Source organism: Rhea americana, unplaced genomic scaffold (assembly GCF_003343005.1).
Source record: "Rhea americana isolate MKP2758 unplaced genomic scaffold, rheAme1 scaffold_136, whole genome shotgun sequence".
Taxonomy (NCBI): Eukaryota; Metazoa; Chordata; class Aves; order Rheiformes; family Rheidae; genus Rhea; species Rhea americana.
This window is the reverse complement of record NW_028185439.1, coordinates 2,577,421-2,603,156: the sequence shown is the minus strand read 5'-3', so window position 1 is coordinate 2,603,156 and position 25,736 is coordinate 2,577,421. Positions and strand designations below refer to the sequence as shown.

Below are 25,736 nucleotides of genomic sequence, written 5' to 3'. Positions count from 1 at the left end.
AAAAAAAAAAAAAAAAAAAAAGCAGAGTGCCAACATCATGGAACCACAACTCTTCACTGAAGACCTCTAGACAGACAATACTTCCACGATTACTAGAGCTCCTAAGAATCTGTTTTCACTCTTGTCCCCAATACCCAAACACATTATGATCTTTCCAGCTAAAGATGGGATTCCTCTCTGCCAAGCATCTGCTGGCAAAAGCATGCTGGACTTCAAGTTGAATTCAGGAAAAAAGGACAAGAAATCAGAGGCAATCATGCTTGGTTAGGCTAGGTGGACAGCTCGGAGGAGCTAGCACCATATAACCTCAGCAATATCTTGGTTTGGTGGTTAGGGGAAGAGCACAAGCTTTTCCCTTAGGGGGCTTCCAGTAGCTCAAGAAACTAGTAGCAGCACAAATAATTACTCTGGCAAAGCCTTCAGCTGTGATATTGTGTATGCCCTGCTCTTGTTCAGTAGGAATCTGGTCAACAAATGAATACAGAGCAAAAGTCTTCACTGATGCTCCTGAAGATTGGAGGAYAGGGCAGGGAGAGGCAGTACAAATTAATCTAACTACAAAGAAAGGAACACTAGAAATGCTCAGGAGGAGTAGGGTTGTTTGTTTAGTTACAGAACACATCAATTAAGCTTCCTTTTAATTCAGGCAGGAGGATCTGGCCTGCAAATAGGAAAGCTTCATTGGTTTCTCAGAGCAAGAGTGTATTTTAATTTTACCATCATTAAGAAAATGTTATGATTTATGTGGCTGCTGTCGGACTAATATCTTTAGAATTTAGCTGGCTAAGCCAATTCATCTCTAAGACTGATGAAGGCTGATTGCTCTCTATGCAAAATGTATTAAAACTAAATGAGCAGTCTATTACTCAAACACTGCTGATAATCTGTTAGTTAGGGTCCGTTAGCTGGGCTGCCTTGTTGCAGGGGCGAAGTCTTAGTGCCCTGTATGGCTCAGATAAGCCCGAGCTTGCCTCAGCAAGCCCTGCTTTGTTTTAGCATTACGTAGATGTTGYTTTGCCAAAGCTGAGCTGTCTCCTCAAGACCTTAGCAGGACAACATCAACCAGAGCACAGCTCCCTTATGCAGAAGACTGACCAAAACATATTGATGCATAGGCACAATGCTAGGGTCTGGTTCAGCTTCTGAACCTCAGACCAGGGGCTCAAATCCCACTCCCATTTTGGGGCTCAAGCCCAGTCCAAAAAGATGTACCAGTGCTAGAACTGCTGTAACACTTGCCCTCATTTCTGAGGGAAGGAAGGAAGGAAGCCATTTGCAGGGACCACAGTCCCAGTCACACAGCACACAAAGCAGCTCTCTGGCTTGAGATGGAGCAGACTGTGCTGCAATATGCAGTTTCTGCAGGCCAAATCTCTACAGTAAAAAAAAACAACACTCAATGCAGTCTCCTTTCTTACACCTCACCTCCTGGGATGTTCTCAGCATGGTCATGGACTGAGCCCTCCACACAGGCTCAGGAATACTATGTTCCTCAGAGAGCTCCAGCAAGAAACCACAGCATTCGAGGTGAATGGCATTTGCCCTTTTCTTTCCTTCCTCATACTAGACTATTATTGTTATTTATTATCTTTTAAGTCCCAATATAATAATAATACCTAGGAAACAGATTGCTCTAGTCAGAAAACTGATTAGCTGGGATTTTTGAGGTTACTATATTTTGGACRCTCTTCTCTTTTGACAACCTCTCCCCACAGCCCTCTTTGCTACACCAGCCTGTGCTTATAATTACACCAACATCGCTTTTGATTTAAGGACTGCAATCCTTTGTCCTTGCTATAAACAACCTGCATTAAACACATGAACTGCATCTATCAGGAGAAAAATAAATAAAGAGCTACAGAAAATTGTGTGAATCAACATCACGAAGCCACAGTACGAGGGCTTGCCTAGACAGATCAAGCTTTGCCTGATCCTGGGAAACACAACCTCTGCCTGCACATTAAAGCATTCGGCCCAAGAGGCACAAAGTACATCAATACTGATACAGTCTGCTCTTCCCTGGAGAAAAGGGCACTGATCAGGAATTGGGCTACCCGGCTTAAATAAATTAACAGAGCATCCATCTCATTTTCATTGTGGGGAGAAAGAGAACAGGAATTGGCCCCGACTGGTTTGATTTCTACAGAGGGTCTCACAGCTGAGTACCCTTGAGCTTCTGGATGACACAGGATTTTCTATGCCTTTATTTATGTTCAGACATACCACCAACAAAAGCTTGCTAATTCACACTAATGACTAGGAGACCTATTGCAAATTAATTGCTAATTGGCAAAATTCATTAAATGACCAAACAWGATAAGAAATAACTGAGGATAAGCCTCCTCCCCCCAATAGAGCTGGTTCATWTGGCTTTGTGTGTCATCCAATTTTAATGATGTATGATAATACTTTTAAATTTATTGGTAAAYGTATTTAGAATATTTTGGAAGAGTAATGAAGTCTAAGTAATAGCAAAGCTTGCAACACAGTGCCCTATTATGTGTTACAGCTTCACTACTCAACAGGTAGAGATTGATACTGGATCTGCACTAGGAATGGGACAGGTTTGTGGGATCTGCAAGGAGAGATTCACCTACGTTCCACATGTGATTATATCTACATGGTAAGCTTAAATCATCTGCTCTCCATTTACAACTTTGCTCATAAATCCTCCATTTTTTCATACTCACAACTTTTTAAAATGCCACTTTGGTGCTGAAGCCTCTTGTTTGGTCTCTCATCAAAATACAGTCTCTTAAAAATTACTGGTCAATGGTTATTCAGATATTTCACATACACACTCCCTGACTCCGCACTTCACTCCCTTTTACTCAGCYTGGAGACAATCTTTCCCTCAAACCCACCTTTCCCTAACCCTAAGCAATGTGGCTCCCTAAAACCATTATTCCTAAGAACTCCATACCTCTGACCTTTATCCGCAGAGCTATAAACCAGTAGTACTATTCAGCATTATAATACAGCTTACTGACAATGAAAACCACTTTCTTCATGAATTCAGCAGCAATTCATGAAAACTTTCTCAATAGGCACCTTCTTCATGGATATCTTTAAGAATCCTGAATTGCTTAGAGAATTTCCAYGAGGAGGGCACGATAAAGTTTCAAATGAATAATGTTTTTTCGCATTGTCTGGCTTAAAATAGAGAAAGGTGGTCAACCTTTCCCTGGCTGCATGGTTCTACTCTGCAGGAGCAGAGAACTTTCTCTTCTGCAGAGTTGTAAGACTCAGAGAAGGAAAGAGCCATATTAAGTATGTTAACCTGAAAGCTCTGGAATTAAAAGAGAGAGAGAAAGAAATTCGATTTCAGTGAGTTGAGTAGATCAGTACTCTTTCAATAGGAAAGTGCATATTTCTGGAATTTTGAAAGGCTTAACTGGTCAGAACTTAAGTGATAAAATGAAAGCTGGATGTGTAATTGCAATGGATATATGGAAAAGTTGGAAAAGTTAGAAATCGCACAGGTATTCTCTTCCTCAATATATATATATTCCCCCAGTCCCGGCTTACAGCCACAGAGTTCATATCTTATATTAGTGCTGCTGATCTGTCAGAGTAAGATTTAGAACAGGTTAAAAAAAAAATGGTTACTCATACTCCTGTGCCATCTCTACTATACTATGTAACAGATTAAACACACAGTGGTCACTCTAGGATGGCACATGACCATCAGTCTGCTCTATCTATGTGGCTTAGTGATCCAGTAACCAATACTTTAAGAAGAAAATATTTCTACATTAACTTACATAATTTTTTTTTGAACTGACGTTAGATACACCTCACAAATTCCTGAATCATTTGTGCAAAAATGTTACTCTGTACTAGTAAAAATTTTCCACATAAATTAAACCTGTTTTACGATTTAGAGGAACATACCTAGGAAAGGTTTAGTCAAGGATGAGGGAGACCAGAAGATCCCAGAGAAGTACAAACACTCAGCYATGTTGTAGGGCAGTAGTTCCTTGATCCTATAAACATTAATGCATTTACAGCACCAATTCAAGGGCTAAAGCTGAGGGACACTTTCTAAAGGAATTGAAGGCCCTGGAGTGTCAGTACCTCAGCATGATGCATTTTCACCAGTGCAGGTAACAAGATCTTCAAGGTTTTCTGCTCTCCCACCTTCTCTCCCAGGAAAGGAATACAGATTGCTTCGACCCAGTACAAATGGCCTAAAATGAGAATGATTTGGAAGCAGCACAACCAACAGCTACTGACCTGCAGACAGAGTCACTTTTCTCCAAATCTGACATGCAGGCTCTAACAAGAAATAAAACATCTAAGACCAGAACAACTCACACCTTGCCAGAACTGCCTGATATCTAGAAGATAGCCATCTTCTGGCAAGTGAAGTAACCCTATCTGCCATTTACAAATTTTGAGATTTACTTTCCCTTAAACACTCTTTAAGTAGATATAGTGCTATTCTGGTAACATAAATGTAAAAGGACTATGGAAAGTAGAGAAAAAAYAAACAGCAGAATACATGGTATAGAAGAAAGAGCTGCACAGAACATTTTTACTAGAGGATATTCTATTTTAACAGCACATTACCAGTGTGACACTGCAGTACTTCGCTTTAAGAGATCTGTTGAATCTCAGATAATCCTACAACTGCCTCTCGCTGCAGGTATTGAACCAAGCTGAGACCTGTAGAGGTGACTGCAGGAAACTGAAATAGCTGCAGCCRCTGGGTTGTCTCTAATTGAAACAAATCAAGAGCACAGAAGAGAGTGTGCTATGTTTATGGGTGTGCTCCAAGGAAGGCCTTAGGAGGGGAAGTGTGACCATGGTTTCACATGGTACAAGAACATTATGTAAACTTCCAAGTCAGACACAAACCCAAGAAATTGTAGCAAAAAATGATATTACCTTCCCCTTAAACAATTTATTATACTCACACAACAGGTACAAAAATTTTTTTAAAAGCCACTAATTACACTCCAATCATGATATTGGTTAAGCTAATAAAAGACTATAAAGTAACACACAGAATGCTACACCTGAGTTACAATTAGATTATCTGAAGAATGACACTCAAGACTGTGTCATTACAGGCATATGGAGGTGACTGAGTAAGAGTTTCTCAAACCATTCAAGGAGTGGTGGACCATCAAGAATGAAGGTCTCTTCTGGGGCTGGTACTGCATGGACTGTATTTGGTAACTGATGATCAACAAAAGTAGCAACACACCTACCTTAGGATACTAAGAATTTATCAACAGACCAAAAAACCCTCTTCAGCTAGAAGCAGACCAGTTTCTGGGGAAGAAGTGTCCTTTCTAGAATTCGTATTTATTTTCAGATGCCATTCCTGTACCCAGAGGGCTCTCCTTATACCTAAGAGCCAAGCCCACRAAGGCTGCAGTCTGGATGCTCCCCCACAGCAGAGTTCCACAGACAAAGCGACAGARGTATTTCCTTACAGCAACTTAACATTAACTGCCCCTTATTTTAGTCAAGAATGAGGAAAAGAAGCGTTGGATTTACCTTCTCTAGTTCATTCTACATTTTGTATTCTCTTACTGTCCTCTTCAAAATAAACAAGCCAATGTTTCTATCTCATTTCATTCTTTACAGGCACACATACAAATAGATGGCAATGCCACAACATGAATTTCATCCAGCCCACACCACTTGTTCATGACTTCTGGAGGATACTAGCCTCCCTCCACACTTCTGTCACAACCTCTGTCAGGCTTTCCACAGAAATTACTCTCATCCACTCCCTTGTAGAGTGCAAAATTTACAACTTCACTACTGAAAAACTGCTAACAGAAGCAACAAGCACATTTCAGCTAACTAATCCATGAGAAGTTCAGACCGGGAAACATAAACTTTCTACCTAATAAGAGTGTGTTGATCACCATCAGATTATCTTACCAAGATGCCTTGGAGTGCAATCAATACAAAACAAATAAATTATTAATTGCTCCAAGTAATTAAATTCATCACATCCAAATAAAAATAACTGTTATTTTATATAACTGCTTCCAAAGCTCTGAAGGGATGTTATTGATCACTGGAGGACAGACAGATGTTTCACATGTTCACAGCTGATGAGGTCTGGATTTGCATTAATGACAGGGAAGGAACAGAGCCAAAAGCCTCTGATGCAGAACAAACAGGCAGTGTGGCTGGTCATTCAATTGTGGGTCAGATCAAATATAAAGAAAAAACATGTCTAAACACATACACATGACCCCATCCTTCTCTAGGAGTGTCATTCATCTTAGAGCTTGATGTAAGCACTCAGCACTCAGGTCCTACTCCAAGGTTAAAAAAAAAAGTCACTCACATATTCCCTCCTCCACTCCCCCAGTAAATTCTAACTCATTATTTAGTGCTAAAAAAAATTGCTCTGCTGGCTAGTAAATATTTAAAAGCTGGTGGCAGTGAATATTTGAATAAATGGTAAGCTGAACTTAAAGTTTTCCTTCCTCTGGTTCTTTTCCAGTTGTTCTCACTGGTAATTTGCCTGCAAGGTCCTGGTCGGTAGGCAGACAGTTGCTGGCTGGAAGCCTTTTCTGGCAGGAGGTGGCTGGCTGTGAACAACTGAGCTGGAGCATCCCTCAGTACATCCTGCGGATTCAGAGATCTCTGCAAACTCCTTCTCATTTTGGAGTTTTGTTTTGTTACTAATGAGACATCACTCAATCGATTCTCTTCCAGTTCCTTTGTTTCAGAATGCGTAACAACAAAGCAGGGACACTGACTCATACCTCAAACATGCAGGAATAGGGACAATTGCCCACCTTTTTCATTCATCACCATCATTTTTAAAAGGACTGCTGCAGCAGTTCAACAGCACTAACATGATCGTAACTTAAAACTCCCACATAAGGCTGAGAGAGCAGATGAGCATTTTAAGGTAAAATACACTGACAAGATTTTAGGAATCCCAATCCAAGCACTCTGAATACAAGAAAGTCAAAGACAGAATTAGTTAAGCTTAAAAGAAAGCTAAACATGACACGGTATGGAAACATTGCAGTGAGTTCAAAACAAACTCAGCTCTGTCCTACAGCAACACCACCACACCTAGATCACAACTGTGGGGTATTGCCAGTTTGTCTGGGTCCTGGAAAAGATTCAACTTTAACAGCTCTAATTTTCCTTCCCTTCAGGCACGTCCATCCTCAGCAAAGTTTTCCTTGTAGCTCCCTGCTTTCCCTTTAGTCTCTTCCTCTCTTTTCCCTGTACAAATTCCCTAGTCATCTCTCATTTCCCCCAGCTCTTTGGCCTTCTGCCATCCCAATTGAGCAGATCTGGTACAACAGGAAGTTTTCTAGAAGTAACACTTAGGATTAAACTTATATTTCTGATTGTGTTATTTTCGTAGCACAACTTTAATAACAGCAAAGGCAATAGTGTAAAATTCCTTTTCAAGAAACTCATAAAAGGGTTACTCTCTTCCAAAACGTCCGCTACTGCCTACTCTTCTCAGCAGCATCAAGGCAATATACTGCCTTGAATTACGATGAAGCTTTTCATAATGCCCAGCTTCCCATCGCCATTAGTGAAAACTTGCAATCTGTGCTGTCAGGAGGCAGAGGGGAAATCCCATGCCGAGCAAGGGCACAGGGACTGTGGCCTTCTTTGCCTGTGGCCACAGCCCTATGAAGAACAATAGGTGACTGAAACCATTGTGAAAGGCGGTAGTCTGTGGAATTCACTGGAGAAGATTATTCTTCAGCATCTGCTGAAGGAGAAACTTTCAGTTATGAAGAATAATGGCTGTAAAGTGACCATTAATTTGGGGGGGGGTGTCTTCAAATTCAGCCTGTGCATAGATTTTTTGTAAGCTTTGACTACAGAGGGAACTGGAAAGCCTGGGCTATTATTCTGAAAACTACTGGAAACAAATTAAATTGAATATAGACTGCTAAATTTTTCTTCAAAGACTCATTTCTGTAAATTAACTCATGTTAACAGACTAATTGCAAATCCTCAGAAAAAAAGAAAGAATCCCTCTAATCAAAGAGTAAGTACTGTCATTCCAGGGATGATATGGTACATTTTTCACACATGACAGAGGTTGAATCCCTGATCTCAGCGCAAAATCCAACTTCACCTAACTACCAAGGCGTAAAGCATGGTAGTAAAGTACAAAATAAAAGAGGACAATAGAAGCCTTTAGGTGAGGAACCCTTTAGGTCCTCAGGCAAAAGAACTTACTGCAGGATGTCACAAGCCTTTAGAAATCATTTTCCAATGTGCTCAGGGCAAGACATCTTACACTGAATATTGCCAGAATACAGGAGTTTCCAGCACAGCACACCAATCCCTCACCCTTCCCAGCCAGCTCCCACCCTTATCAATTCCACATCACTGGTGTGTAGGTTTGCCATGTAAATCTCAGAAGTAAAATACTCAGATCAGCATAGACTGTTAATTCTACTTTATATCACTTAGCACTTTAGCATCTCACACCAGTTCAAAAGGCTTTTACTGACCTCATGTAATTAATTCACCCCATCACCCATATGCGAAGCAAGGGAGTCTGATAGCTGCCTTTTTAAAAACAGGTAAGACTTGAATAAGGAAGCCAGGTGACTGACTAAAGGCCACAAATGAAATCAGTTTGCTAGGACAGGCTCATATAACCAATAAAGTATTGTTTTCACATCTAGATCAGTGATTTGCAACCTATTGAAATTTGCAGATCACTAACATTTCTAATAACAGGGTTGATCTCCTTAAAAGTTTCAAGCAGAGCATAGGAAGTAGCTCTAGGTCATCTCAGCAGCTTAGATACTGCAGGACAAAAGTTGATTCAAACTGCCCTGCCTCAGCTTACAGCTACATTTCATGAGCATTAAAAAGAGACAGGGAGAAGCAAAAAGCACCCATTTTCCACAAAGGCTGGGAGCTGAATTAGCCTGTTTGGCAGGCAAAAAGGCTGCTGGCTTTGCCACATGGTTCCATCACTGACAAGTTATTGTTCAGCTTCTCTTTCAGAGGAGGAAAAAAATAGAAGAGATCAACCATTACTTATTAGTTTTCAAAATCCAAATCAATCTCCATATATTACTCTATTTATCTTACTGCTGGAGAACACATCTGCCATGTCTCTGTAAATCTCAACACATGCAGCAGAGTCTTGCCTAACACTTGCTGGGGCTTTTCACTTCCTCACAGCTGAACCCCTTGCTCACACCAGTAATCTGCAGACGGTCGCACCTGCTTAATAAAGGGGGCCCCCAGCAGTGACAATGCTGAGGCATACCAGCTCTAATGCACATATACCTACCTGTATGTCAAACCAATACRTTGCTATTGACAGCCCCATAGCATTCCCAATAAGATCTGAAACTATTCTGACATCAAAAGAACATTCCATTAAAAATTTTTTTAAAGTGATCTAGAAAATTACTATGCCAAGTGAGGGTGCACGGCAAGACACCTACTTATCCACCATCGCTGCAATAAAGCAGCTAAGGATTATTTTATTTGGCCAGGAAAAAAAATGCATTTGTACTGGGCAAACAGGATTTTGCTATCAAAGCCCCTCTGAAAACATTCAGCCAGACAAGCAGGTTTAACTGACTCAGTATCCCAAAACTAGTCTCTAAAAGACAGACCTCAAGCCTTGCAGATAAAATAGCAAGAAAGTTCATTTCTCAGGGGTATGGGTATGACAATATGAATAAAGGGGAAAAAAAAGAGCATGCGGATTTTTCCTCGAAAATATTTTCTTAAGTTAGATAATGGAAAGATGAACGCTTAAAATTGTATGCATTTAATGTCTGTCTCTTTTTAGAGTCACAACCTGAACATCCAGTTCTTAACGGCACCTTCTGATCTATTAACACACACACTCTAGGAGGCCTATTACATTCAGCTGCAAGCTCTGTTTGGCCTAGACAGCTCCACTTGGGCCTGTTGTGTGTGTCTAACAGTATAGTGGGCACAAGAATAACAAACATCAGCAGGTTCAGKTGCCCCTGCGCAAGGCAATGAGCTGGCTTTCACAGAGCCGGCATTCCAGGCTTCTGAGTCTCCACATTTATGGAATTCCTTTCTTATTTTAGAGGCAAGATTTTGACTTTCTTTAACTATAAAAGGAGAACGGATGAGGAGATAGACAGGCAGACAAAGATATTAACAGAGGCCCCAAGGGACGAGGAGAATAGCCTACCCTCTGGCTCCGCAGCGTGACACCTGCAGATTTGAAGTCGGGAAACTTGATGCCAGCAGTCTCAGGAACAGCCTGAAAGAGATCGAAACAGGATGTGTTGATGGAGGAAACACAAAATTTGATATAGACACTATATGAAGGGGAAACACTGTTTCCTGTGACAGAGAACCACCTGCTACAGCCGCATGTCAGAGAGGAGGAAAGAGGAAAATCCCAAGCAAACTCAATGAGAAAAATACTCTAGTTCAAGTATCTTTGGAGAGCTCAAGTCTTTTGCTTTTTTCTTCTTCTTTTTGTTTTTAAATGAACTTCTCTCCACAGATCCTTGCACTAATCCACACAAGCCTTAATCCTAACATACACGTATTTGCACAGTATTGTCCTTATCTAACTTAGGCCCAGTTCAGTGATCAAAACAGCCCAACACTTCCCTAAATCTATGCTTTCCACTGCTAGCCCTCTAAGGAATGAGCTGAGAAACCTCTGATCTGCACCGATATGAGCCCACTAACGAGGATGTGCAGATCCTAAGGACTGCTCCCCTCCAGGGAGGCCTGCTATTTATACACATTTTGCCATTTGCCCATTCATTAGACAGTTTTCTTTCTTCCCCACTTCACATTTTAAGCATAGCATATAGGAAGGCAAACGCCTAATGCTGTCCTGCGAGAGAGAAGAGTATCTAGTAGCACTGGAATTACACAGAAAAAAAATTAATGCAATCCCTTAGAAATCTGTGCTGCTGAGCAAAGGACAAAGTGAGCACACTTTTAAATGATTAAACCACTCTGACGATACTGAAAAGAAAGCAAGGGACAGAGAACTAGTGGGAAAACACATGTCAAAACACTAGTTAGGATGTTCAATTTTTCTAAACCAGGGAATTTTACTGCCTGCAAAGCTTCACCTGACTAAATTTCTCCTCTTCACCATTCTCAAAAGTTCACAGCACGCAGGACCAATTCACTAGAATGGCAGCCACACTGACAAACTGGCGCTATCTGCAGGGCCCTTTGCACTGAATGGTGTTGGCACCTCTACACAGGTCAGTCATACTCATGATTCAATTAATAAGTGGCCACAGTCTCTACAAAATGCATGCTCAGTCACATGTATTTCCAAAAGGAAGAGTCATCTCGAATCTCCTGATTCCTTTGGGACAGCATTTGCCATTCTTTCCCCATATTCCTCTGCTGAGAGGCTTTGTAGCTTGCTCTTTGTTCACTCCAGACAGGGCTAAGACAACCAAAGGTTGTCCCAAGATCATAAGAGATGCTACAGGACACTGACTTAATTCCTCATGTTCTCTGCCAATGACTCTCACACCTGCACCAACTATTTGTATGTCTTGAGGTGATGCCTTGCAAACCGCTTTGTGTGGCCAGGCATTCAGTTATTTGTGTTCAGCCAAAAAACCACAGAGGTCACAGGAACAGATTTCTAAACATGACCACAATGGAAAATGTATTCCCTAAATATCAACAGGGCTCATGCACTTGCAGAGAACCACTTTGATCTGTGGTAAGATGCAGCCTCTCCACTTGGACTACTGGAGATAAAGAAGACTGCAACCRAAAACCAACCCTCTCAGCTTCCTGTGGAAGAAGGCTGAGTCTCAGATACCCCAACCTTTCCCCCTCCAAGCTATTGCTGGACAGCTTGACACAGGAGGCGAGGGTAAATCAAGATCTCTGGCTCAGCTGAGCCAACTCTGACTGCAGTCGGCACATAAGCAATTAAATGGGTTCTTTTGCCTTGTGTGCCTGTACATGCTGTAAACGCTTCAACCTCAATTGACTCTTTGGTAAATGATTTTCCTTTGTTGAAATGATGCTGATGCAGCTCCCGATTCAGATTCTTAGTTAAAATGCAATTTTTTTCTTAACATTTCCTGGCTATAGTTGGTAATTGACTCCTAATGGACTCTGTCATGGTTGAAATGATGCTAGTGCAACAACAGAAACTGCTTCTCTGCCCACCCTAGTAGCATGCCTATTCATAACATGCCTGCAGACAGGCACTAGCCCACAGGCAACGTTCAGGGCTGGACTCCCTCACCTTGGCATCCTCAACACGCTTCCAGTCCCATTCTCCATCACTACCATTTTTTATAAGCAGTAACAAGCTGTTCTCTTTAGAGTAGGATACACCTGCAGTGGGTGAGCTTTACCAGGTCAGCCCTCAAGCGAATTAATGCTAGAAGCAGAAAGTCCCCAGAGCTACTATATTCATTACTTGGGAAAAAAGAAAAAAGTTTTAAGGTAGTAGTGCCTAATGGGCATGCTTCATCAAGCAATAGTAGCATTYACTACTTCACTCTGCAGAGACTCTTTGGGAAGATGATGATACATGTGCTCTGTGCTTACAATGAGCAGGGACAGGAATTCCTAGGGACTAGCTGGAAACATCCAAGATTTTTTAACAGCCCTTTTCTACTGAAGATGCAGAATTTAGTTCAGTCCATACTGTCTATTTTTTTCCAGGAAGGGAAATTGAGGTAACATCAAATGTGAACTGAAATCTCTATCTGGGCTCCTTAGACTTCACCTTGGCTCAGGGAGAAATGAAAAGTAATATTCCCCCACCAAATATAGAAGTTGCCCAGCAAGGCTGCTCTAATCACAGCAGAGGCTCAGGAGGGGCACATGTACCAACCTAAGCGAGATGCTGCTGTGACCTAGTAGTAGGAAAGGAAAGAGAAACTGGACTAGGAAAAGAAGGTGAAAGGCAACAAGTTTTGGGGAAAAAAACTATACAACAATATCRGCATGCTCTTGAGAGAAATAAGGAGACAAACACTTCTCTCTGCCATGGGGCATGAGTGGCTGGCTGGCACCATTTCAACCCATTTCTCAGAGCAAGGAAAGAAAATGGAATTGAAAAGAGCAGTTATCAAACGGGAAGAGGACAGATAACACACCAGGGGAGTCTGAGAAGAGCTGTGTTAGACTGTGCTGCCACAGACCATTCTGCCTTCCAAAAAAGTAACAGAAAATGTATCTGCCAGGAGGCAGCCATCAGCCACTCTCTCCCCAAGAGAAGTTGAGAGCCTGATCCCGGCAGAACTTCTGGAGGAAATAAACATTACCTAGATAGAGCACAAAGGGGAAAAAGAAAAAGAAAAAAAACGCAGAAGTGTTTACAGGCTTCTCTGTCTCCTTCTTCTGTGGCAGCTTCTTCTTAGGAGCCTTGCGCTCAGCCCGTCTCTGCTCAGTGGTGGTGTCAGCAGCTGTGATGAGTTTCTGCAGGTCTTGGGTTCTCTTTTCTCTTTCTTTCTTCCTAGTTTCGATTTTGCGGAGCTCCTGGATGAGATATTCTTCTTCTGCCACCTGCAGACCACAGTACAAAAACGCAGTCAGAGCACTAGAGGAGACCTAGCAAGTCAAGGGGGCCATCTAGTGATAGCAACTCTGCTCTAAGCCAGCCTGGGAATGCCCTTCCGCTCCCCTGCCCGATATTCTGCAGAGGACTCGGACTTGCAGAGCACATTATGCTTCCTAGTCTTATCTGCACCCATGATAATACCAATCTACAAACTAGCCCCTTAGTAACTAGATTCTATCCTGGCTTAATTATCGTGCTCACAATCCCAACCTTTTAGTTACCTCTACTATTAGAAGTTGACTTGCTTCTTGCTAACTGCCGTTCTGCGTGAAACAGGACAATAAAGTACAGAGAAAGCACCTGGAAAAGGAACACTATATGACAACATCTGTGATTTCCCCCTGCCCRTCAGCCACATCCATAAGCAACTAATCCCACCTCTAGACAAGGAGGCGAAAAGCACAAAGACAGAAGAGTGAAAGAAAAAAAATCCCAGGCATACCAGTTGCAAGTGCAATGGCTATGAAAAGTTAGTATTCTTTTGTATTCCTTAAAACGACATGAACACAAAAACAGGAGCAGTGTTTACATGTGGCTGTTTCCTTCTCCAGTTTTTCCCTTTCCTACTCTCTAGCGTATTTCATTGATCTGCTGACTCAACCTGTATATTTATATAGATCATAAATCTGTTGGAGCAGTGCTGGTCTCTTCCTCCAGTTACCTGCTCTGGTGTCCTATTGTACAGTCTTTCCAGTTGTTCCTTCCTCCGTCTCTCATGGCCAGCATCAAAGACTGGGATTTTCAGGTCTGTCCCTGGAGCAGCACGAATATTAGCCAATTTGGCACAGATGTGGTAATAGCGTTCCTTCAGGTCCTCCACTGACCTTTTCTGTGGAAGACATTGCAAGAGGACAATATCATGAAAGAGTCAATTAAAAACTCATGCAGTAGCCAGCTAAGGGCCTTTGGAGGAAGAATGTCAGACTGGGTATAAGATGTGATGCTTGGCAGAAGGATCAGCAGGGAGCCTTGCCAGGCTTGTGGGATCAGAGGGCTACCTGAAAGGAGTCCCCTTCTCTCCCCTTCAGCTTCTCCATCTAAGATGACAGTGGGACAACACCTTATTTATCAACTGCTCAAAGACCCTGAAAACCAGAGCTATTGCCATCACATCACAGTCCTCTCACTTGCAAGGGCTGGCTTGGGCAGACGGGGATGGCAGCTTCATATAGTCAGCATGCACAAGAAAGCCATTCTCAAAGCAAAGAGCAGGATCTGAGCTTTCTGCTGAGAAGTTAGGATTTAACCACAAGACTGTGACACACAAGCCGGAGGCTGTCTCTGAGCTGCTCCTGAGAACAACCATTTAACCCATGATCAAGAAGGTATTAGCTGCAACAACTCATTGCAGGAGTATCTGCCCATCATTGCACGATGCTGCCACAGAGTCTGAGCTGTGTTTCCTTACTACAGGCACTGAAAGTGTTTGGGCTTCCCAGCTAGGCACTCATTATTCTACTTTGCTACCTTCCCTTCATCAGAGATTTCAAAGGGCAACAAAAGCCTCCAGCCTTTGGAGCTATTCTATGGGAGGCACATCATTCCCCTATGTCACCAGGGAGCAGGGAACCAGTGGTCAGTTGAGATTTAAGATCCTGCCACGAGAGTTGCATTTTCTGACTACTGATGGTCACTGCTTCATAGAACAGATGATAGAAACCTGCATCAGGTTAGATCACAAATGAGGAGCAGCATCAGGAAAAAACCCAGGAGCCCAATCCCCCCAAAACCATTAGAAGATCCATCTCCAAGGACCTAGTCTAGAACCTAGGAGTCCTCACACCTACCCTGCTCAGTTAAACAAAATTCTCAACTGCCTTCCCCTTAGAGGATGATGAGCTGTTCTCCTGGCAGGAACAAGCCTTCTAACTTTCTAATAAAATGCAACAGGGAATGAGCGCAAGTCACGGTGGATTTAATTATAAACAAAGCAAGCAGCAATGCCCTGTGCTGGAAATTCAATATTCCTTGCTGCCAATAATTCATTATTTTCCCCTAATTAAGTTGATATAAAGGGTAATTTGCTCTTTGCAGTGTAGCAAGCCCTGCATGTGCCATAGTAGCAGGTTGTTAGCAGCACCTTGGCCCTTGGGACTCACCTTGAACTGCTGGTGATCATAGCGGTCATGAATCACCACAAAGCGCAGGTCAAAACGCCGAGCCAGGTCAAAGAGGTGGTCTGTCTCAGCTTTGGTCCATGCATCGTCATGTAGATACATCTGATATTCCTGCTCCGAGTAGACAGGTACCTGCACTGTCTATGCAGGGAAGAGAAAAGCATGGGAGCTCTCTTACAGTGCTGCCCTTCCTCAGCCACTGCTAGTTGGTGGTTAGAGAACTAGAGTCAAAAGCAAGAGCAGGGCACTGACAGGAGGAAGCAAAGGATCAGGGAGGCACTGCCAGGACCTTGAGGAATAGGAACTGATAGGGAGCGTGACAGACCAGGCAGAAGCCTTGATAGGGAGCAACTTGTGATCTTAAAGCTGCTAATGTGGTGTTCTGAGGAGCTTATTGGGAACTACTGCCTTCTCCTCAGAGCTCTGCTAATCTTAGATATCAGCAGCAAATAGTAGACACAGGCCATCAGCCCATATCCTAACAAAAGGTTTTCAAAACTATCAGGCTAACCTGAAAGCAAAACCAAGGTTCTACCAGCCTCCTTCCATTCCTCCCATACAGCATCACCATTACCTGACATCAACTGCTCTGACAGTTGACTCTGTTTGGGTTGGGACATGCTCATTTGCCTGGAAGGAATGGGACAGGCAAAAGGYGATCCCTAGCCTTTAGCAAAGCAGAAAGTCTGCTACAAAACCCACTTTCCTTTCACAGCACTGTCTGCACCAAACATGAAGATATGAACGACTGAGTGCAGTACAGCTGAGGGCAACAAACCTGGAAAACAATTTTGCCCTTCCCTTCCTCATTCACCCCTTCCCCAACAAAGCCAAAGGACTGAATGACAGTCCAACTCCAAGTTCCCAGGTGCCTAAAAGGCTAAAATCATGCTGCTGTTTGGAACTGCTCTAAAAGGGCTCTACCCTAAACACTAGTGTGACACAAATATTAAGGGAATGRCAGAAATGTTCACTGTATTAGGAGAAGTCCTAGTATATAGCAATACAGAAGCGTAAACAAGTTTGTGCTTTCCTCCCTTACCCCCACCACTACCCCTTGCACACAAGATTTACTGTCTTATGAGTTCCCACCTCCACAAGGAAACATCTTGTGTGAATAGCACACACCCTTCAACACCTCCATACTCTCCCAAGCCCTACATCAGGGAAGTTAGAATCCTCACCAACCCCACACAGCCCAAAGGATTGTCTCTGAGCCTCCAAATTACAGTCTCCTTAGATCTACTGCCTTTCTCCCATCACCTAGACAAGGAAACATAAGGATGAAACTTACCACTTGGGGATACACTGCACCTCTACATTCAAGAAGTATCTCCACCAGCAGAAAAGCTATCCTATTAGATGCCCTAAGATCATGAGTTAGTTCAAATGTCTGCAGAAGTCATGTAAGCTTTTCTTGTGGCCATGCAACCCAATATTTAATTTTGCACTGTATGAAACACCTCAAAGACTGGAGTAGCAGAAAAGGGAATAGATTCAGTAGTGCATGAGAGCTAGAAACAAGAACCTCTGTCAGAAGGTGGGAACTCATCAGGTGGGAAACGTGAGCCAACCACAGGACGACTAAGAGTTCAAACATGACAGTCATGAAAATGAAAATATAAACTTCACAAAGGGATTTCCAGCAGAAACTGGCCAGGTTTCAGTTACATTGAGATCTTGCCAAGAATACCAACTATAAGTCCACTGACCCATGTTCAGGAAAGATGAACTAAAATGGGAACAAGTACAGAGAAGAGCAACTGGGATGAGTAATGGGGTGGGCAGTTTGTCTTCTCTCAGCACATTGGAGAGAAAGGAGCCTAGCAAAGGAAGTCAGAAAGGGAATCTGACTCCAGGCTTCATATGTGTTAGATGGAGAGGAAAGAACRCCCACAGGAAGAGAAGAACAACTGAAATAAGGACAAAGAAATTTGCTTGCAAAGAAATGCCAATTTAACATGGAAAACTTAACCTGGAAATGAGAAACAGAGCAGAGACAGTCTGGAACAGCTTCCTAAAAAGTATGGACGCAGGAAAACCCAACTGCTTTTCAGATGGAACTTGATCAGTTTATGAATAGGACTAGATGGTGCAGTGCCTGAAAGAGCTGAGAAGAGAAAGCAGCAGCCCAGAAAACCCCTCTCAGTTCTATATGCACACCACTAACTCACACAGTGAGAGGCATTAAATTAGCTAAAACTGCTCAGGAAAGATCCTGGAGCCAAAAGATAGTTCATGAAAACATCAGCACAATGCTGAACAGTTGTGAAAAGACAACCTGAACAGTAAAAATGATCAGAAAAGACACACAGTCAATGTGTAAATCCACCATGCTTCTACAACTGAAACGTGTGCTCCCAGTCCACTCATTTCAAAAGAAACGATATTCAGGAACACAGCTGACCAAAGGTACAGAAGGGCAGATTATGTCAAATTACAGAAAATGCAGCACACAGCAAGGACGATTTACTATGTCTTGCAACACAGGAACTCAAGAGGCATCAAATGAAATGCCCAGGCAGCAGTTTTAAAATGAATACAAGAAAGCACCTTTCCACACAGTGCAGAATTCACCTGCAGAACTCATTGCAACGGGACGTTCGTAAAGCAGCTGGGCCTTACTGCACTGAAGGCGCCTATCAAGGACACTTAAACACAAACTCCGGGTTAAGAAATCCCTATGCCAAAGACTGTCGGAAGCTGCCAAGAAATGTTCTACATTTACTCCATTCTCATACTCCTGTCTTAATTCTTTAATAATGATACTTTAAAACCAGGATACTGGCTGAAACAGGCCTTTGCTCTGACACCAGTGAAGTGCTCTTACACTCGTATGTTCTTACCCTGGGTAAAAGGTCAGTGTACACCGTGAAACCCAGGTTTTTCTTTCAGATTTCACAGTGAAGGGTGAGGATCTGGCTGGAAAACTGGGAGCACAGAGGGAAGACAGAGCAATTGAGCAATGATGCAGGAGTTGTGTTAAAGAGCTTGTGTGAACAGTGGGACAAACTATACAGGAAAATGGTCTCGTGCCAAGGAGAGGCAGGGGGATAAATGGGCAGAAGTATCAACCATGGGAGGAGGAATCAGCAGAGGTGTCTGGAAAAATAACTAAAATTCCTCTGACATTAGCAAATATCTGTGAAACTCCTTGTCAGTGCCTTCTACCCCTCAAGCACTGATCCACACCAAAGGTAACAACCTGCTCTTACTATTAAGTAATTGTGCATGCGCTCTGCAGATGGCAGAGGTCTATACCACTAATCTAAAGGCTGCAGCCTTGCTACGACTGTTTTCCCCATCAATTCACGGTACATGATAAAGTTTGGGAAACAAGAACTGTATAATTACAACACCCATGTGTGGCCCACTCTGATAAACTTGGTTGAACTTGGCCAAAAACTGTTACAGCAATAAAGTCTCAAAGACAATTATATTTCCAAAGTTTCCCTTGAACAAGTAACTAGGCAGGTGCCTTGACTAAGTGAGTCATGCTCCAGACTTCCACCCCAGATATCTGAGAAGAGATATCACAGAAGGTTCTTACCAGTGTCCCAACAAGATGGAAAGTATCAGTCAGAGCTTGAACGTCTAACATACAAGGTCAAACGACAACTTAACTCTGCAGGACACCAGATTCTGCTAGGGCTCTGTGAGTTAAAATGCTGTATACAGTTACACAAAAGCAGAGCTTTTGTGGAATTACATGACCACACACTTTTTTTTTTTTTTTTAAAAAAAAAACACAAGTTTGCATCTTGAAGGGAGTTAAATTAGATTTCAGAGGCACCCTAACTCTGCTCCCTCCTAACTTCTGAGGTCTTGACTTTAAAATATAAATGTTGATATAGTTTCCTTTGCGCATACACATGAAAGCACTAACCACTCAAAGTAGATATATATGGGACAAAAGATAGCAGAGACTACAACACATTGTGACAATTTAAGATGCAAAGAACAGGGTACCACACCACACCATTACCACAAGGGCAATTTCACAAGGAATGCAATGTAATTCAGCATCTGGGCTGGAATTTGGCCAAGAGGCTGCAAGCCAGCTTTTCGGCCAAGGAGCTTCAAGTGAAGCTTTTCATACTGGGCAAGATAACAAGACCTCTGACTTTAAAGTCTTACTTAGAATAAAATATCTTTTACCACCCAGAGCCTGTAATCAGGGAGAGGATGTTGGTTAGGAACTGAATATGATGGAACAGTGCCTGCTGCTCACAACACCCCTGAAAAATGGAGGTGCTCTGGCAAGCACCAACCACATACTGAGACCATTTAGCTTGAAGGATTAGAGACATCACAATCTGAGGTCATACGGCTGCAAGTCATGCTGCAATTTAAAATGTAACCGCCAAATCTAACTTAGCTTTATCTGAGTTGAAAGAAAGAGTCTCCTGTCTAGGCAGTCAAGAAGCTGACCAAAGGCTAGTTTCCCATTGCTATATATATGTTGTTGTTTGAAAGCACTTCCACTTACTTTATTGAACCTGGCAAAAGGGTAGTCTTTCCCTTCCTCTGCTGCTCTCCTCCAGTGGTAGAACATGGCTCCATCTTTTCTTGCTGGGTTGGTAAAGGGCATCCATTTCCAAGGGCGAACTTTCTTGGACCCCAGTTTTGCTTTGACTGTTCGATAACCCTGAGTTGTATCACTTGGTAGCAGTGGAGGTGCATCCCTGCAGTAGAGAAAAGCACTGGCTGAACAGGAGTATGAAGCAACCCAGAAAAAAAAAACAGAGAGGTTTCAGACTCAGAGTAGGCTTGGTCACCCTGACAATTAGCGGGGGGGGGGGGGGGTAAGCTGATTTTAAACTTTATTCTAGATTTTGAACTTCCCAGAGTGAAAGACTAATATGCTCAGCTCCTCCATGACACTTTAGTCTTGAGTCATACAACAGCTCCAAACTCCTCTAAATCATCTCTGATGTACTCCAAAGGAGAACCAAACCCACAGAGGTAAAAAGGATGAGGAGACCATTACATACTGTCAGAGAAATAAGATTCACTATACATAAACGCAGAGTTATACGCATCAGAGGACAGAACAGATACCATGGATGGGTCTGAAAGGAAGAAATATCTGGAAAGGAGGCAATAAAAGAGACCTCTGGTGCATGGGCACAGTCCATTGCAAGCTAAATACAAGTTGCAGCAGAATTCTTTTTGCAGAAATAAAAGCAGATGTTATTCCCAATTGTGCATAAGAGAGAATTAGATATGGAAGGATAAAAAACACGCCTTTCCCACAGTCACTTCCCCTGTTGTGCTTGTACCTATCTCATCTCACATGCAGACAAAATCCCTCAAATTCAGACCAGAGAAAGAGTATACCCTGAAAGGCACAAAAGGGGGCCAAGCACAAAGAGAAATAAGTTTGGGAAGCAAGATGGTCCATGATTTCAAGTGGGATGCTGCGSCGCTGCCAAAAACTCAGGCTACGCCACAACCTGCACAGATGACCATAAGATCTTACTTTTTGTCAGAGTAGAGGAGTGCATAAACTTCTCGGTGCATTCCCTCCGGCCTCTTAAACGTCAACGTCTCTGAAGATTTCTTGGATTTTTTCTGAAATAAAAGATTTAATTTTGGATTCATAAATGGCAATTTCTGAGGGAACATAAGTTATATGACCTGGTGCCCTGTGATGTTTTTCATTTTATCTGTTCATCTGTTTTTAAGTGCCTTGGATTTCTCCAGGGAAGTACTCATTCTAAGTGGAAGACATCAAAAAACTGAGCAAGCCCACTTACAGTGGTAGCACTCATCACTGCGGAAACTTCATTGTTAAACACATGCACTTAGTATCCAAGTTCAAAATCTGGCTTCAGCTATTACTCACTAAGTCTTTCTTCACTAGGTAAATACTGTCTCTACCTGAAGATACTAATGCATAATAAGTGATCTCTCTACCTTATGGAGAAGACAGCAAGGAATGTCTTCCCACCCTCTTAGTTTCTGCCACCCTGTTCTGCAGCAATTCCAGTTTTTACCAGTGATCAAGTGAAGATAGCACTGCTCATACAGTAGTTCCATATCAAAATTATCAGTATCACCCACAAAAGTAAAACCTCCCCCTGCTGCAGGTCTCCCATTTATATACCAAAGGATTTTTTGCTATAGCTTCTTCATATTAGCTTTGAAATGTTAAAAGTAGGGTTTGTTTAGGGCAGACTAATAACTCAATCTAGTCCTTAAATCCTTATTGGAGTTGGTCATTTCTAAGACACATTCCACCTTTTCTCATACCGCATGTATGACTTTAAAGTAAACAAATTCAGATAGATATATTAAGAACTGCATTATTAAGGTACATTTTATTTGAACAAGCTGAGCTTACTGATTAGTCCAGGGCATTCCAATTTAGCTTAATTATACCATCTTTGTAATTATTTACTGTGTCACTACYTATAATTGCTTATTTACCATATCGCTACCTACTTTAAATCAAAACATTTTGCAATAGTAAATTTAGCACTGTATCGTATTAAATCTGCACAGTTACCTTCATCAAGCAAATTCAAAATCCCATAAAACCTGTATCAGCTTGGACTACAACTATTTTCCATAAAACCATCCTAACAGACATTCATTATATGAGCACCTTTTCACTCCTAATCAAATACCATTCTCCTACCTTGTCCATCACTTTGCTCCGGAGCGATGTAAGGCCAACCAAGGCAGTTATCCACAGGTCACCATGACACCCTGTTTGAATACTGACTTCTGGAATTCCCCCAAAGTTCCAAGATTTATTGAAAGGTAGTATCAGCAGGCCAGAGATCACTTCAGCCAGCTCTTTTAGGAGCTGAGTACAAATTACCCAGTCCAGTTGATTTAAATGTTTTTATGCCCACTAATTTTTCCCTTTAACATTCTCAGTCACTAATGGACTGGAAAGCACTTCATCGTTCTCATGTGATTTAAATACATCAGTCTGTTCCTTTTCTAATTCCAAACAGAACTATTTCTTGAGCAAATTCTGCATTGTTATTAGTAATTCTGGTCTCTCCACATGGTAATGGCTTATACTTTTGCTATGATTTTTTTCCCATCCTGGTACACATTTAAAAAATTCCCTCTTCATTTTTAATTCTTCTAGCTATACATATTATTTTCCTCCTTTAAGTTTTTTCAGATAAGTGAAACTGATGTCTTCCCTTTTCTAACTTTAAGACATATATCTACTATTGATTTTTCTAACATATTTCCCCTCCCACTTTCTAAAGAAATATTTCTATTGCACTAACTCAGTAATTTTTGGTTTTATCACCTTGCCCTGACTTTTAGTTTTAAGAAATTATCATTCTTCATTCAAAACAAGGCTAGCTTGCCCTCTGTATGCTCCTTCACCAGTGTGTCTGTGAAGCGAAACAGGGAGCATCCTGTGAGCACCAGTGACCACACATACCCATGGGGATATACTGCTTGGGACAGCTGGTTCACTGTGCGCTCCCTAACATGAGTACATTGAGTACGATCACTGGTCTGTGCTGATGCCTCCAGCTTCTTCCACCACAGACAACAACAAGAATGGAATAGTTTTCCCATGGATGCTATCCTTTTCTATCATAGGATCAATTYCTATACTTTGTAAAAATTTAGACTATTTCACTCGTGGTTGCAAGTGGTTTTCTGTACTCCTCCCCTAAAACTCTCATCGCATCTCTCCTTCTCTCTTTGCATTAGACAGGTACATTTAAGGAGAAACTCGTCTTATTCTGTCTTTCAAGAGAAAGATTGACCTTCATCAGTATCTCTTCATGCCCCTACTAACTAACACACAAACGCATCTAAATCAAAGAACTCACAACTCTGAGCAGTCAGTAGCACAACAGCACAAGCTGAAGCCAGCCTATGAGCTGCTCACTGAACACACGCTTCCCATCAAAACAGCTGATAACTGGGGATTTCAACACTTCAACCTTTAAGTTACTGATGCTCACCAGTTTTTGGTTACACTAGTTACACTATGCTTTCTATTCCCCGTAAGACATCAAACCACTACATTTTCCTTGAAAAAAAACAAACATTTCAGTGGAGACAGGCAAAGACAGGAAGTGCTTTCAGGGATGCAGTAATTCACCAATATGCAGGCTTCACTTCAAATCCCTGCGGTGTCTGTAACAGAGAGCTTTTAGGGAATTCATCTCTTCCTCTCGTTTCCAAGCATCTCTGTGTCTTGTAACTAGATAAGAATTAACTTTCACCACACCTGGCAAAGCAAGGGACTGCTAAAATCTTGTCTGACTTTAAGATACAGAAACAAGTAACATACAGCAGTGTATCACAGGTGCATCACATAACAGCACATGTCCTTAACAGGGGTCACTCACTTGTCTCTCTCAGCTCTCCCACGTCCCAGACACACAACTTCCCCACAAGAGGAAGGTTTGAAAACATTTACCATTTGGCCATGTCACACAGTATTTTTGTCTGCAAAAATAAGACTGCACTRCATTACTTCTATCGCCTTTCAGGCTAGAATTGTAAACAAGTTTCCCACTTTCCCACAACATGGCAAATTTCAGAGCCTGATGAAACCATACCGGGGTCAAGCCTAGCTCTTAGGGCACCACTCACACAGCTCCAGCTTAAATAGTGCCCAAAATGCCATGCCACATGTAACTAAGAAGAGGRGGAGCCTGGGAATAAGGCCTTGCACATATTTCCAGACAGTCCTGAGGAGCCCCAAAATGGACTGTGGCCAAAATGCACTTTATTCCATCTTTTTTTTTTTCCAAAAAACGTCGTATCCACAGCCAGCAAGCGCCTAGAAAATGAGCTCGAGGTCCTTAAAGCGCCGCGCGTTACCTTATCTGAGTTGATGATGTCCTTCTTGTTGATGGTGCCCGTGTTCTCCGACTCCACGCCGCCCAGCTCCAGGATGTCCCGCACGTCCGCGCCCGTCGCCATCTCGCCGCCCGCCCGCGCGTGCCCGTCCCGTCGGCCTGGCTCTGCCGGGGCAAACCGCGGGACCGGGGGTCAGCGCCGCCCTCCCGCCGGGGCTGAGCCCGCCCGCACACACGTGCCCGCCGCCTCCCCCATCTCCCCGCAGGGCCGGTAACGGCGGCCGCCCCGGGGCCCGGCCGGGCCCTGCCCGCCGCGGCGGCCCGCGACCCCCCGAGCGGGCATGTGCCGGGCGAGGCGCCGCCGTGGGGAGGCGGGGCCCCCGTCCCGTCCCGTCCCGTCCCGTCCCGTCCCGTCCCGGTCCCGGTCCCGGTCCCGGTCCCGGTCCCGTCCCCGTCCCGCTCTCACCCGCACCGGCTCCACAGCCACCGTGCTCCCGGACGGCGCGGCCACGATTCTCGCCCGGGCAGCGCTACTTCCGGTCCCGCCAAGAAGCGCCCGGAAGTGCCCGGAGCCTTTTGGGCAGCGCACCCCAGAGCTCGGAAGGGCGGCGGGAGCGGGGGTGCCCAGGTTGCGTGTTCGCGTCCCGCTTCCGGCAGATCGCCCCGCCACCCCAAAATCCCCCCTGGGCCCTGCATGCCCGGCATCACCTCCTCTCCCGAACGGCTCCGAAATAGCAGTGGTGGAATAGGCTCGCTAGCCAGCCCGAGGCTGAGAACTAGAGTGGGCTGGACGAGGGGGCCRCGTGAACCCCGCTTCCCTGTCCCCCGCCAGCTCGCGGCGGCCGGGAGCCTCGGCCGCAGGGTGCTAGGTACCCGGGCCGTGGACGTGCCGCCCCGCTCGGGCTGGTGCCGCCCCGGCCAGGCCTGCAGGGCCCTGGCAATGGTGGGGAGCCGGGCCAGGCCGAGGGGGCTTCGGCAGCTGCGGCGGGGCGGGAGGGAAACACGCTGGCGGGGGTGCGTGGGGTACGTCAACCCCCCTGGGGACGGGCCTTGTCCCCGAGAGGGCCGGCGGCTCGGGACGCTGCTCCTTGCCAGGAGATGGCAGCATGGCCGCTCCCGCCCCGGGCTGTCCCGCGGCTGGGGGCCGGGGTGACCCTGGGCTTCCCCCTGCACCAGCCGCCCCGGCCCCGGGGCGAGGTCGCAGTGCGGGAGAGACCCCCTGTCCCGGCGGGCCACTGCTGCGGGACCAGCGGCCCCAGGGATGGAGAGCTGCGGGTG

General features: G+C 43.8%; 1 protein-coding gene across 3 annotated transcripts in view; it reads right to left on the bottom strand.

Annotated features, from left to right (window-relative positions):
* The window catches only part of DMAP1 (DNA methyltransferase 1 associated protein 1), a 36,137-nt gene extending 11,031 nt beyond the window's left edge, over positions 1-25,106 (bottom strand). For 2 of the 3 annotated variants that reach the window (XM_085298235.1, XM_085298234.1), the window contains exons 1-8: positions 24,925-25,025; positions 24,481-24,623; positions 21,143-21,234; positions 20,150-20,345; positions 15,643-15,801; positions 14,205-14,372; positions 13,303-13,488; positions 10,160-10,231 (exon numbers count right to left, since the gene is read on the bottom strand). In XM_085298235.1, the coding sequence (XP_085154361.1) occupies positions 10,160-10,231; positions 13,303-13,488; positions 14,205-14,372; positions 15,643-15,801; positions 20,150-20,345; positions 21,143-21,234; positions 24,481-24,582 (975 nt within the window). In that variant the 5' untranslated portion in view covers positions 24,583-24,623; positions 24,925-25,025. Of the gene's footprint in view, positions 1-10,159; positions 10,232-13,302; positions 13,489-14,204; positions 14,373-15,642; positions 15,802-20,149; positions 20,346-21,142; positions 21,235-24,480; positions 24,624-24,924 lie in introns of all 3 variants that reach the window. The other variant, XM_085298233.1, reaches the window with a different exon arrangement.
* Positions 25,107-25,736: the final 630 nt, after the last annotated feature.